At 46.4% G+C, this 14,221-nt stretch overlaps 1 protein-coding gene across 5 annotated transcripts in view; it reads right to left on the bottom strand.

The window, feature by feature from the left end:
• The window catches only part of LOC139050515 (mast cell protease 1A-like), a 111,633-nt gene that overhangs the window by 9,772 nt on the left and 87,640 nt on the right, over positions 1–14,221 (bottom strand). For 3 of the 5 annotated variants that reach the window (XM_070526992.1, XM_070526988.1, XM_070526990.1), the window contains exons 6-7: positions 8,145–8,259; positions 4,669–4,713 (exon numbers count right to left, since the gene is read on the bottom strand). In XM_070526992.1, the coding sequence (XP_070383093.1) occupies positions 4,669–4,713; positions 8,145–8,259 (160 nt within the window). The remainder of the gene's footprint in view (positions 1–4,668; positions 4,714–8,144; positions 8,260–14,221) is intronic. The other 2 variants (XM_070526989.1, XM_070526991.1) reach the window with 2 other exon arrangements.

Genomic DNA, 14,221 nt, shown 5'->3' with positions numbered 1-14,221 from the left:
GGCCTCTGCATATATCACACAAGCAAAGAAACACACTTGAAATAAATTTGTCCTCACGCTGCAGCACCCGCACCCACCGTCTCCACCACTCTCGAGAACACGTCTGCCAGTCCACGGGCGTCGTCTCTTCATATTGGGCGGGCGACTTTGGCGAATCATTTTTGTCCAGCCTACGCCAAGTGATTTCTCCTCACAGTATCGCTGAAAGAATCCTTCGGCTTCGGCACTTCGCTCAATCGATACACTTCTTTCTTTTTTTTTCGCCGTAACACTCCCACGCCAAGACGTGTTGCCTTGGACACCGTGTGTCAACCGTTCGCCCATTTTCATAACGATGTGTGCATATGCCCGTGATTAATATATGGCGATAGACAACGAGTTATGCTGCCCCATAGCACTTTGGAGACATTGCCGAGACATCTCTCGATTGACGGCAAATAGCCCATTTGTAGCCACTACATGCGTAACGAATAATGCGGGCGTTCTTCATCCCTGTTTCCAGACAGGAGCCACTTTGGGCTTGTCGTGAATAAATCATCCGGCATAGCGCGTAGCTATGGACGGAGAAATTGCACTAACAACCAACGCGCGCCGTTCTGTGCTACATACATGGCCGCTCGCTTCACGTTTCATGAATTCATACATACCGCGAACATATGTATCGCGAATAAGGCAGACGTACGCACTTAGGGTATTGGACATTTTTTGCAGACATCAATAAAAGGTTCCCACTCCTGAGGCAAAAGTCGCATATAGAGGGCGTCCGTAGCAGAACCTGAATGGAGTGCCGCATATCATCACCGAAGGCATTATCCTACACGCTGAATGTTATCCGCGTATTGCGGGTTGTCTGAGCTAAGATTTTATGAACCTCTCTACGGTTCTTTCGTCTCCGCAGGCACATTGGAAAGGTCGTCTAGACGACATACTATCACGCACACATGACGTCATCATGCTTTACGAATCAACGTGACCGTCGGTAAATGCGCTATTAACAACGAAGGCATAGAGCAAAACCAAATTTCACGCCCCTTCCTTTTTCATTCGTACCGTTACCATTTGCGTGAAATTGCTAGAATACGGACGCAAGTCGTTGTAAATGTCTGTCACCTACGGATAACTATTTGGACAACGGCAAAGCTACACTGATTGTTTAGAGCTTGTTTTCGGAGCATTTCAGTGAGAATGGCGCTTGTAGTCATTTATTGCGTGAAAAATGCTATAATTTTGAAGGTTATGTTTTGTCATGGTGGACTCTTGAGTGTGAAAACCTGCGCCTTTAGAACACGCTACTGAATGTGCATGCCTCGCTATGTTAGTACCACCGCCAAACTTGTAGGCAAAATGTTAGCAGTCTTGCACGTGCAGCACTTATTTGGTTTCCAATATTTTAGATGTAGCCTTGTAGGTCAGAACCCAGCGCGCTCAACATACACAGTGTGCTGGTGTGCCGGTGTACTGGGAACTATTGTATTATCGCGAGTAAGCACCGATCACGAAGCCATTGTAACCTGCACACGAAGAAAAAGGCCAAGCGGAGGTGAGGTGCGGGACCGGCGTTTTGTTGTCGGAGCATAAAACGCACCCAAATTGAGGTAGAGGAAATACCAGACCAGTTTACGACGCACATTTTTAAAACTCCTTCCACGTGTGCCTGAGAACATTTTCAACAAACACGGGAAGATTAGCGAAGTCTAAAAGACTAAACTGCAATAAATTAAAATCATGTGTAACTGCTAAAAGTGCGTCCGACGTGCAAAGTTTGAGTGTTTCGAGGCCATGGTATTCCCACTGCATTTGAAAAAATGCAGTTCAAGAAACTAGGAGATTGCTACTGTTTGAAGCTTTCGAATATGCAATAGAATATAGTCCTAATAAATTCGAGAAAGGGATCCATTAAAGGACTAATATCTTTCGAATAGTTTTGAATACTTCACGCCGGTGACTGTACACGATGAAACGCGTAATTCAAGCAACAATCTCACCAATTTAATCACTTCTATCGCGGACATACAAAAGCGGAGAGCGCTGCGTCTCTGAGAGAACCAGATTTTGGAGGCGAAACCACACTCACTCGCAATATTATTTTGTTCAGACAAGAAATTCAGCAGTGAGTACATTATGGCACTTACAGATCCGCCACTGATACCTCTCGTCGAATTGAATGTGAATACGCTTCATTGCGAAACGTTTATGCAATAATGGCACCATCTGCCATGACCATTTTATTTAGAGAAAAAGTGATTTTTTTTTACATTTACCATTGTCACTGACTAGAATAATTTGTTTAAATAAATTACATAGTGATTTGTCTACCATGCTGCCTTTCTAAGCATTCTAAAATAAATCGTAACCAAGCATTGTTTCAAGAGCCCTACTTTGGCGAACAAACTAATTATTTGTTGTGACTGGTACACCTGTGCTCTTAAGAGATCACTGACGCCGAGCGTCAGTGCTGTCTGCTAGGCTCTTCTCGCAAGCACTGTCACGGTTAATAAGATGGCCAGCTTGCCGACTCATCGGCTGTATATAGCGAGAACGTGGACAGTGAGGTGTCGTTCATGTCAATCGCAACTTTGCAAATTTTACAAACTAAATAGTTTGGGGGGCTTTATACGAGCCAGAACCATCGTCTGATAATGAGGCTACGACACCAGATTAATTTTTGCCACCCTGGAATTTTTATCGTGCACGTAAACCTAAGTAGAGGAATGATTTTGCATGTGACTTTGATCAGAATGTCACCGATGCCGTCAGAATGGAATGTATGTTCACGAACTCAGCACGACGAAGCCATAGCCACTGGGCTACTGCTGTGGGTTCTACAGGCTTTGTTTGATATTTCCGTATAAGCGGACAAAACCTATATATAGTATAAATAATAATGCAACCCTGCTGACCACGCTATTGTTATCTCCGACTGACCGGGAACTTGGCCGCGCACATAACTGTGGCACAGACGGCGTACGTGTGCCCGGAATAAGGGCTGAGCAGACGACACTTACGCTACAGTTGGGACTTTGTGCGCTTGCACTTTCAGCCTCACGGATTGCGTCAATTCGCAGCTTACGTGGCCGCCAGTCGAGGTTACGGCAGAATGGCCAGGTATTACGAAATTGCACGCTGCCTTAACAGGAAGCTTTAGCTCGAGTGCTCCTATCTAAATACATGTAAAAGGAGAATTCGTTTTTCTCGGCAACCAGAGCACCAGATTTGACGGGGTTTGCTGCATTTAAAAGAAACACTTAAAATCTAGTGACTGTTGGTTTCGAATTTTTTATTTAGGTTGTCAATTATTTATAAAAAATTGGCAAAAATCGCAAATTTCAGAAAACGAAACTATCACGAAAAAAGAAAAAAAAATCAAGAAAAAAGATATCACAATTATGTGAATTGTATCTGATAGCACATCTAAAGCGGACAAAATTGATATGTCACACATGAACCTCAAAAAATGTGTCAATGTGTTATTACAACTTTTGCAGAACCCTCGTAAATAACGTAACAAATTCACGTAACGTATAAAATGACATATCAAATTTGTCCGCTTTGAATGGTCTAATGAATGCCGTTTACAGAATCGCGATATCTGTTTTTGATGCAGAGCTATTAGTTTGTAAACTTCGTGCTTCTATTTTTTTCAAACTTCTGAATTTTGGAAAATCTTTTTAACAAAATTCAAGCCCTAAATCAAAATTGCGCTTGCAACAGTCACTAGAATTTAACTTTCTCTCTCAAATGCAACAAATGTCATTAAAATCGGTCCAGGGGTTATCTCAGAAAAACGTTTTTGCGTTTTTACATGTATTTGAATAGGCCGCGTCGGAGTTAGGCCCGAGCCTTATGTCGGGCCAACTTAGATTTCTCCATTCATGTATATATAAAACGAGAAAATGCTGTGACACATTTATTGGGGAGATTTTTGGAAACAAGCGTACTTCTTTTGAAACGGGAGGTAAATTCAAGCAACCTTCAATTTGTTGCTGGAGAAGGAATTTTATACACAAATCAAGGAGTTTCAGAAAAGTAGGAGCGCTAATTTCGCAGGTCTGTAAGCGTTCACACAAACACAAAAACATGCCAGTTACTAAAGTGCATCTGTTAGGGCATTCAAAGCGGATAAAGGTGAAGTGTGAGTTTACAGTTCTGTGAAATTGTTGCAATGTTTACTCAGTTTTGGCAGAAGTAGCATTCACACAATATCGGTATATTTGATAGAGGCGTACAATGCAGTTAACTTTGCCTGCTTTAGATGTAGCATTAGATGCAGCCTACAGAACTCTAAAATCGTTTTTATTGTTAGGTTAATTACTAAGTTCTAAACTTGATACCCGTATTTTCTCTCAGTCAAAAATGCTTTTTTTTGGACAATGATGGCACAAATTTAAAGTTATTTTCCTATATATTTCCCCAGTCGACTGTATCTTAACGTTCACTTTAGATAAAAGAAATCTCATCAAAATCGGTGCAGTGGTTGCTGAGAAAAACTTCTCCATTCCCAATAATTTTGAAAGGAGCTCCCTAGTTAACATTTCCAATTAGTGGTGGACTCGCTTCTCAAAAAAAAAAGGAGTTCCTCGAATAATAAAATTACATTTATCTCTCAGTGACAAATATGGCGCACTGCTGTATATACCGTATATTTAGGCGTTACTTGTGTACACCTACCTTTACCTGTTGTTGTCAGGTTTGGCTTTCCTTGGGTTGGCTCCTCTGCGACAAGTAAGAAAGCGCGATTTTGGTGTCTAACTCTCGGATACGGTACGGTAAAAGTGGAGCATTTTATATTTAGGTACAAGCCTTACCTGGGGGCCAACTACAAGTTCTAATCCAAATACTACATGTGAAACACAGAAATGCCCTCAAAACACAACCGCTGAACCGATTTTAATGAAATCGAAACTTTAAGAGGGAAAACTGAGTTCCCGCGACTGCAAAAACAATATTTGGATATAAATGTTTCGTTACATAACAGAATTTACCTCATTTCAATAACATTCCAAAATTTAAGCAAGCTGTTTTGCAAATCCCTATTAGCGCACTGAAAACAAAAATATTTACTTGCCATCGCTGCCCTGCGAAAGTGGATGTCCGGCGAAGCTGTTGAAAACCACCACCAGAACAACCGAGTGGTCATGTCGTGCGTTATTGCTTCAGAGTAATCGGGTCAGTGCACATTGCCACAGAGCAAACTGGCGGCGCAGTGCGCAGGTCGAACGCTCCAAAGCTGGAACGAGCACTGTTTGCTTTTGCATTTAAATTTCTTGCGAGCAAACAAACTGACAACCCAACGCGTCGAATGAGAAAACAGCATCTTCTGCTTGCACGGCTAAACTAAAGCATGCTATGAAAACGATGTCGCCTCGCGGCGTGTGTCACGGTCAACTTCAGACTTTCCGAAGCATTTATTATTCCTGCTACGTTGTCTGCGGAGATGAAGTATATTAGCGAGGATATTCGTGCTGATTAAAACATTAGTAACACTAACGCAGTGGCAAAAAGGGTATAAATGAACAAAATCTAATGAAGTTTAAACGTACATCACTAATTTATCAAAGCGTCCGCCTAAACAAAGCACGCTCCGTGATTTGAAACGCTAGCAAGGTATTCGAAGGAATGTTCTGCTCGCCGTGAAGAAAGAAGTCCCGAGTGAAGTGTTTCGAACGAACCGGTATCGTATCATCCGTTTGCAACGTGCCGTACGAGACAGACTGTCCGTGCCAGCCAATATATCGCGAAATGAAAACACGTGTAGAACTGCGCCTAAATATTACATTAAGGGGTGTCTAAACCATCGGTGAATTATTTTTAACTTATACATTTTTGCTAGGTTCTAAAGAACTTTCAAGGTATAAACCGAAATTCTGTTTGCAGCGCTGTGTATAATTGGACTTTGTCTCTCATAGGCAGTAAATTTCATTCATCTTGGTGTAGGAATTGTCTAACAAAGCACTCGTGCGTTTTACTTGTATTTTCATTGCCTGCATCAATGTCGGCATCGAGCTAAAGCTTCCTCTTTAGGCAGTATTTATTTTTTCATGCTACGTGAATGCCTTTGATGAGCAATTAAAGGTGATAGTTCAAGTAGAGAATCAATGGTGTTAGTTTATTTCTTCAAAGGTTATTGATGTTGTCTGTCTGACGAATGCCACAGCTGATCGCACACAACGCCGTAAAAGAGTAAATTAAGCGCTTCTCCGAACTGTGAACATTCTAATTTCGTGCAGTAATTTCAACCATTCTGCACACTCTTCGCACTGCCACGCTTTTTCAACATGCCAAAATGTTCGAAAATCCGGCTGAACACATGACTGAAAAAGGTTTGCTCCGACTTAAGATAACAAATTAAGAACAAAACAGTACAGATATTTCACCACCTATGCAGGTGGCAGCTTCTGTGTACACTGACACAAATAAGGGGACGTCTAGTCTACTCGTCCGACACGTCCTTGTAAACGATTACATTCGGACGAGTAGACTGCAGCTCTGCTCCGTTTTGTCAGTGTACGCTGAAGATGTCACCTGCATAGGTGGCGACACGTCTATACCATTTTGTTGTTAATTTTTTTTAACTAAGAGCAAACGTTTTTTAAGCATGTAGATGGCAGCGCTCTGCCAACTCTTCGCTGAAGATCCACGTAAGCGGAATAAGTAGCGCGCCGTTTAACACCGGCGCAATCGTCAAACAGCCACAACAAGCAAGCGAAAGTTTAGAAACTGATAACCCTCGAAAGACGAAGGCTCCTCAACCGTGAGTCTCCGGTGTGTCGCCGGCGTGAGGTCGGTGCCGCTCAGACCATTAGGAGACTCTGGCGCAACCGTACTGCCGCGGTGACCTGTTTTCTCTTCGCTCGCCTTCATCTGATGAGAGAGCGTTACTGCTCTGCATTTAAGACGGCAATTAACTCTCAGGCGCCCGTCTCTACATTGAGCCTAGGCGCCCCTCGGAGTAACCGAGTGAGCGAGCACAGCGAAGAATCAAAGAGCGAACGCGGAACGCAACGGGGGATGAGAGACAGCGATAGCGAAGAGAGGAGGAGGAAAGCGGAGGAGGAGGCCATAGCGAAAGCGTGAGAATAAAGGCGCTGTGCCGCGCAAACCAGGCTCTGCAGCGACGACCGCTGCGCGATGGCGCCAGAGTAGCGCGCCGTCGTCTGTTCGCCGTTGACGCCATCCGCAAGGCATGCGGCGAGAGCGTCCACGGATACCATACATTGAAACGAAGCGCTGCATGAGTGGAGGTCTGTCTGCGGCACCCACGCGCTGCCTCTCGCGATCTCCCTATTAGCGAGGCAGTCGCACCACGCTTCGCTCCATTTGCAACGTGCCACACGAGGGAGCAGACTGTCCGCGCCAGCCAATATATAGCAAAATGAGAACACGTCTGGAGCGGCACTCAGATTTCGCATTAGGCAGTATCGTAATCGTCGGCGATATTACTTATCCCACTTTCCGGTCCCCCCGAAATCCTTTCCACCTGTGCGGCTACTCGGCTCTCGTTAGCCAGTTCAAATAGGAAAGCTTGTAACGGTAGGCAATGTTGTCCATCTTAAAACCAATCAAAATTGCTGTAAACTAGAAAAGCGTCTGATCGAGTTCTGCTAAAAAGAAACATTACGGGTCCATCCAACGTATGCATCCGCGGTTACGTAAATTTCACGTCCGCAAAATTTGGAAACCGTGAAATAAAATATCCCTACATCATAGCACCCCAGAATCCTCTACAATGTCGGCAACGAATTATTCAAAGCTACGCACGTTCGTGACCTTGTGTACATTCAGCAGTATATTTGGCGATAAAGGGACGAATAGAAATAACTTGTGAATTCCGAAGTTACACAGGTATGTGTCCGATAATGTGGTACGGAGGATTTGGTATTAATTTCAACGCAAAAACATTTCCTAATATTCACCGAAATGCGGCAAACCAAGGTATTTACATTCCGTCCCCATTGCAATGCGTTCCAAGAATCAAGTACGTCACCTCGTTCCAAGCGGCGTATGCCGTAAGCACTTAGCCATCACAGCAATTAAAACGGGTGATGTGCCAATGCTTGCACCTTCATTTGTGCGGTCTCCTCTCAAGCTCTTCTTTTATTCTCTCACTTTTCTCCCTTCTAAAGTAGGTGATTCGAATGTCTTACCGTCACCGAGTCGTCCCCAGCCAGACACTGTTATGCGCATATCTGTCAGGTTCATCGGGTTCGTTGGTATGCAGATGGGCTTCGTGTAGCGGCTTAACACCACAGGCCGCTGAACCTGCAGGCCAAAAATAACGGGATGTAGTATATGCAAGCTTTCCCAATGACCCTCCCGAGACACTCTAGTCTGATTATCACCAACTTATGAAACGCTATTCCGCACGACCAACTAACTGTAAGCGCTAAAATTTTCTTACGTCATGGAAACTGCGATTCCACGGTGAACAAAACTATATTAAACATATCATAAGAAGCCAACAAACACAGACACCAAGGACAACATGGGGGAAATTACTTGTGCTTAATAAATGTAACGAAGAAACGATAAACTATAGGAAATTAAAGTGGATGAAAAAACAACTTGCCGCAGGTGGGAACCGAACCCATTTCGCGTGCGATGCTCTACCAATTGAGCTACCGCGGCGCTGTTTCCCCATCCACTTTCTTGGGTATATATGTGTACTAGTAGAGCCATGGGGGAGTTAGCCAGCGCCATCACTCACAGAGCTTAGCGGCGGACGTGGAACGTCCTTGTTGCCGCAGGCGTCACGAGAACGTGATCTTTTTGGTTGAAGGCAACTGGTCAATAAACCCACATATGCTACCTGAAGGCATCAATGTTGCCGGATTCGAGACCGTCGTTATGTAATAAACGAGAAGAAAGGGGGTTAACCGAGGGGCCCTATTATTATTAGTCATATCATATGATGATATGACTATCATATGATGATCATATGATGATATCATATGATGATATGACTAATAATAATCGGGCCCCTCGGTTAACCCCCTTTCTTCTCGTTTAAAACTATAATAAAGAAATACACCATGTGCTGCATATTTCACTGCAAGTCCAGCAGAGGCAAGCACAGGTGTGCGATGTGCACTTCTCTTTGCATGGGCCTAGCATTGCAACAATCCATCTTGTCTGGCCTAAGGATTGTGCTACTATTTGCTCAGGTACTTATTTAAAAAAAATTAAATTACGAGGCTTTACGTGCCAAAACCACGATATTATTATGAGACACGCCGCAGTGAAGGGCTCCGAAATTTTTGACCACCTGGGGTTCTTTAACGTGCACCTAAATTTGAGCACACCAGTGTTTTCGCATTGTGCCCCCATCGAAATGCGGACGCCGTGGCCGGGACTCGATTCCATCACCTCGTGCTTAGCAGTCCAGCACCATAGCCGCTAAGCAACCACGGCGGGTCATGTACTGATCATCGCTTCTGACTGAGAATTTGACCGATTCTTGAGGCTCCCTAGAAACTCCATAAATAGATTCATCAATCGTCAATTATCCAATACTGCTCCTGTAGTTCTTTTTCACTGCTGATTCTGGGTGAACAGGTTCTTTGAGAATTACGCGCAGCAACTTAATCTCTGTGTAACAGGGCTGTTACAGCGAGCGGTGCGCAAAAGTGTTTGTCTGCGGATGCCTCCACGGAACTGCTTCAGCGCATGTGAAGTAGTGCGGTGGGGGATGTTACCTGCGCTGTAGTCTGTAGTGTTGAGGTAAGGCGTGAAATTCCTTTGCGATTGGTTCCGAACTCTCCTGGTCACGGTTGTCCCGCTCTGAGGCTCAGTGAGTGTGCGCTCGAGCCGAGGTGTGAGTCTTCAGGATCCCAGCGAGAGAGTCGTGTCTGGGTGTCCAGACTATTACAGCCGTTTCGGGAAGGGTGTAGGTCTTTAAAATTGAGATCGCCTTAACGAAATTCTACCAGCAGCGTATTTACGACATGCTTCGTGCGAGTCCGTGATTGTCTCGATGTGTTTTCTTGGGGGCCCCTGACCATTGCTATGGCTATGACCGCCTCATCATCTCCAAAGTGATGAAATCGTTTCAGAGCACGTGCTTTTTTATCGTTTATATTTTCAGTCTATTGAAAAGTGCGAAAACATATTAGTGCTCACAATTTTAAAGTTATGTCATTTCACTGGCAACGCATTTTTCGCGCAGCGCAGTGGCGCCATTGCGGCCGGCCTCGGAAACTCCGCCGCTTCTGTGGCAGTAAAACCCCTTAAACTTCGTAGAGTAGTGGCACCTTTTGAAGAATGCCGCCTCCTCCTCACGCGTTCTGGCCGTGGCCGAAGCCGCGTGGCTATTGGCCTAATAGCATCACATGGGTCCTCGCGCCGTGCATCAGCGCCACTTTTGATCGAGAAGCGTCCACGGAGTGGCGAGGAGCGCATGTTGGCGCCGTTACTACGCTCGAGCCGTGTAGGCGGCGCTACGGTCGAGGAGGGAGCGTGAAAGAGAGGAGAAACGAGGAGGAGTGAAGGCGGAGGAGGGGAGTGTCGCTAGTTTACGAAGTTTAAGGGGTTCTGTGTGGCAGAGGTAATTGGCGCCATCCATCAGCAGGACAGTAAAGCAAATCCACTACCATTGCACGGCGTCCTGAATCGGCGCGCGCGCCCTTTTGTCCCTCCTCTAAACTCCTCTCTCCTTGCCCTCCCTCGCAACTCCCTCACTTTCGACTAGCGGGAAAGCGCGCAACGCAGAACGTTTCCCGCACGCCGCTTCCCGCACAAACCGGTTTTTCTCCCGCAGACAGGCTGCTCTGCCGTCCCGCAGAGCGATGGGTCGGGTACCTATTTTAACGCGATAGCGTTAAGGAGCTCGTGTCGCAGAAAAGCCGGTGTCGTCGGCGTCGGTGTCGGCGTCGGTGTCGGCGTCGGGTGTCGGCGTCGGTGTCGACGTCGGCGTTTGCGGCGTTGACCGTGAGCGATAAATCACGGCAGGCGCTTCATAAATAAAAAGCAACTTCCAAGATTGGCCCGGTGGGAATCGAACCAGGGTCTCCGGAGTGTGAGACGGAGACGCTACCACTCAGCCACGAGTTCGATGCTTCCAAGCGGTGCAAACGCGCCTCTAGTGAATGCGGTGTTGCCTTCGAAACGAGCCGTGGAAAGTTATACTGCGGTGTATATTGGTAATTATGAACATGTAACGTACAGAAGTCACAATTACACGAGTTGCGAAGTGCGTTTCCGCTGCATTTCTTCTGCGCTTTCCGCACACGCAGAGCCATCTTGCGGCGAACACAGAAGACCCCCTCTCAATGTACGGCGCTGCCCCGACAGGAGGCGCGCCGCGCGCGCATTGGGACCGCTGCCAGGCGCGTCGCGGGACTCCCTCTCCCCTGACGACGCTTCGCCGTGCTCCCGGTTTAGATCACTATCTATCTCTCTGCCCGTGCCGATCACGACGTTTGGCTGGCGTAGATCGTTTCCCCTCCGAGACACCGAGTTGTTTGGTTCGTTCCGTTCGCTCAGGCGCACGTTTCGTTGCCGCGCCGAACGCTGCGTTGCTCGACGCTCACCGCGTGATAGGTGGGCGCTAAGTCCGATGCGGGGCGCATCGTCAGTGATCGCTGTGCCGTAGCGCATTGTCGACCCCTTGGCGGGTCGACGGGAACGCTGTCGCGTCCCACTCTTGAAGGCGAAGCTTAAGCGTCCTCCAATTTTTTTGCCGTGCCGCTGGCGAGAACAGCCAATGGGGGCCGACCGTGAACCGTGACGTCGGTCCCAGTTCAGTGACCCCGTCGGCGGAGGCAGGAGGCTGCGCGCGTGCTGCGGGACACTCGGCTGTTGCTCGGCGCGCTGTCCTGTGTGTTCCTGCCTCGTTAGGGTCCTCCCTCAACGCCTCCTCTCTCTACATTCCAAGAACCGCAGCGGGAAAACGCGCGCAGTGTGATCGTCATTCCGAGCAGCTGCGACGCAGCGGCGTCGTTTACGCTGTGCCGCTGCGGGAAGTCTCCCGCTAGTGTGAGCGCGCCTTTAGTCAGCTGCAAGAAGTTTCATTATCTGCTGTTAACGGGAAGCGTGCGCTGCTGTGCTTTGACCAGCGTGGGCAGTTTCGTCAGTTCCGTGGTCTTCCATAGCTGTGTGCTTGTGCTCCGTAATTTCACGACTGGCACCGCTCGTGCATCGTGCAGTGGTCCACGAATACGTCAAAAACAAGCCCTGCAAGGTTCTTCCGAGCGCCTAAAGACAACACGTCAGCGCGCAGAGCCAAAGACATAAGAAGACGAATGTACACGAACACGGCCCTGTCCATGTGTGTGCTCGACGAGTCTCCGGACGTCGTTGGGCCTTGCTTGTGCTACACACCCCTCTTAGCGGTAGAGAAAGCTGACAAATAAATGTTCCTCCTCACTGTCACCTGGGGCCCTATAACGTAAAACTATTCCAATATGTTTCTATTCCAATTTCCTGACGTCAAATTTGCGTAACCACCGACGCAAGCACCGGGTGGTCACTCATAGGGTTGTCTGAATAGACCAATCAAACGCTCTCCTCGTTCATAGGAGGTACCTCTTGTTTGCTTGAAAAACGAATAACATTGCCTACACTGAGCGGCTTGTTGTATCTAAATGGCTGACAAAAGGCGAGGAGAACGCTCAAGTGGAGAGGGATTCACTAGGGCAGAGCCAGTGCACTGAAAACCGATAACCGGATGAAGAGGGTGGTGCCGGCGTTTGCGATTGGTCGGCTTTCCCTTACTTAGCTTGCGGTGGCTGGTCGAAAATCGCGGCGGCATGCAACGGAAGCTTAACAATGAAGATAAAATTGACCCTCAGCAAAGAAGAGTTGGCAGAATGAGGTAGTAAACGTGTCGAAAGTGCTTAAAAACGTTACACGGTCACGCAAGAAGTTTTATTATACGCAAATACACCCATGCTCTCCGGCAGGTGCGAATAGCCAGCGTCTCAGCGATCGGCGGCAGCTATCTTTTATTCCTTTCGGAACGGGGCAGCCTGCGGCTATTCCGAAAAAAATTCAGTTTTGTTCGGCATATTAATGCATCTTTATCGCGTACACGTCACTTTGACGCGGTGAGTTCGAGCGGTTTTGTGACGTCGCGTGACAGGTAGGTGAAGTGGGTGCAGCCCGAAAACTTTTTACCAATAGCCGAGGGCTAATGGCGAAAAGGGGTCGAATCAGAAATAACTGTTTTTCATTTTTCTGTGAAATCATGCATAATCAGTGTGCACACATCATATCAGATGGGGAGGTATTGCGGTTTTTGTAACGTCGCGTGACAGACAGGTGAAATGGGGGGTGGTCGAAAAAAGTTTTTGACCAATCGCGGAGGGCTGATAGCAGAATTGGAATAGAAAAGTTTGGAATAGTTTTACGTTATAGCGCCCCTGGTATATGGCTTGTGTTTTTCTGTGCTAAGTCTCAATCTGCAACTTCAGTAACTCGCCCAGCTTTCCATTCCGCCCTCAGTGCTTTTTCTGTTTGTCACCGTTTAACAAACGTACTAACAGCTGAAAAATTACTGTTCGTGTTTATGTATCATCTCAGTAATTGCCGATGGGAAAGCCGCGCGGCACACCTTGGTGTGCAGGCATGATACGCTTTTTTTTTCTCTGGAAAGCATGAATCTCTGGAAAGCAAGTGTCCTATATTAAGATTCTCGCAGTTCGTGTTTATAACACCAAGGAGTGCCGAGTAGGTATGAGTCAGTGCCTTAAGTGACGTAATCTTACTGCTAAGCATCGCATTCGTGGTGAAAGAAAATTCGTGTTATTCGCTTATTTCCCATGGTCTTTCATTGAGGAATAGGGCTTTCTGCGAATGTTTTCTATGTGCTGCTACAAAAGTTGACTACCTTCTGCTCCTCCTTGTCACCGTTACTCAAGTTGCGGCAAAGTGCAAAATAATGTGATAATGTGTTTTTATGTTTTTAGTTCAATGTTCTTTTTCTTTTTGTTCTGCCATGTCCTTCTCATTTGGTTCAGTAGCAACAAACATTTCACGCATTTCATATACATTTGTGCAGGTTTATAATTAGGTTTTTATTTTTTTCTTGTGGCTGTCAATAAAACAACCTTAGCATTTTATTATATTTTTAAGTTTCTTACGTGTCATTGTTTTTGCCATTAAAAGTGAATTTTCCCTTTTAGTTGTCATGACTATGTCATACACGTCGTCCAGTTTTGTTCAGTAACGCAGTGAGTATATCAGAAGCTCTCAGTGCGCATATCAGAAGCTCTTCTATACTGTGGTC

This window comes from Dermacentor albipictus, chromosome 10 (genome assembly GCF_038994185.2).
Source record: "Dermacentor albipictus isolate Rhodes 1998 colony chromosome 10, USDA_Dalb.pri_finalv2, whole genome shotgun sequence".
NCBI lineage: Eukaryota > Metazoa > Arthropoda > Arachnida > Ixodida > Ixodidae > Dermacentor > Dermacentor albipictus.
Note: the sequence above shows the minus strand (reverse complement) of the source record. Positions and strands in the feature narration are given on the sequence as shown.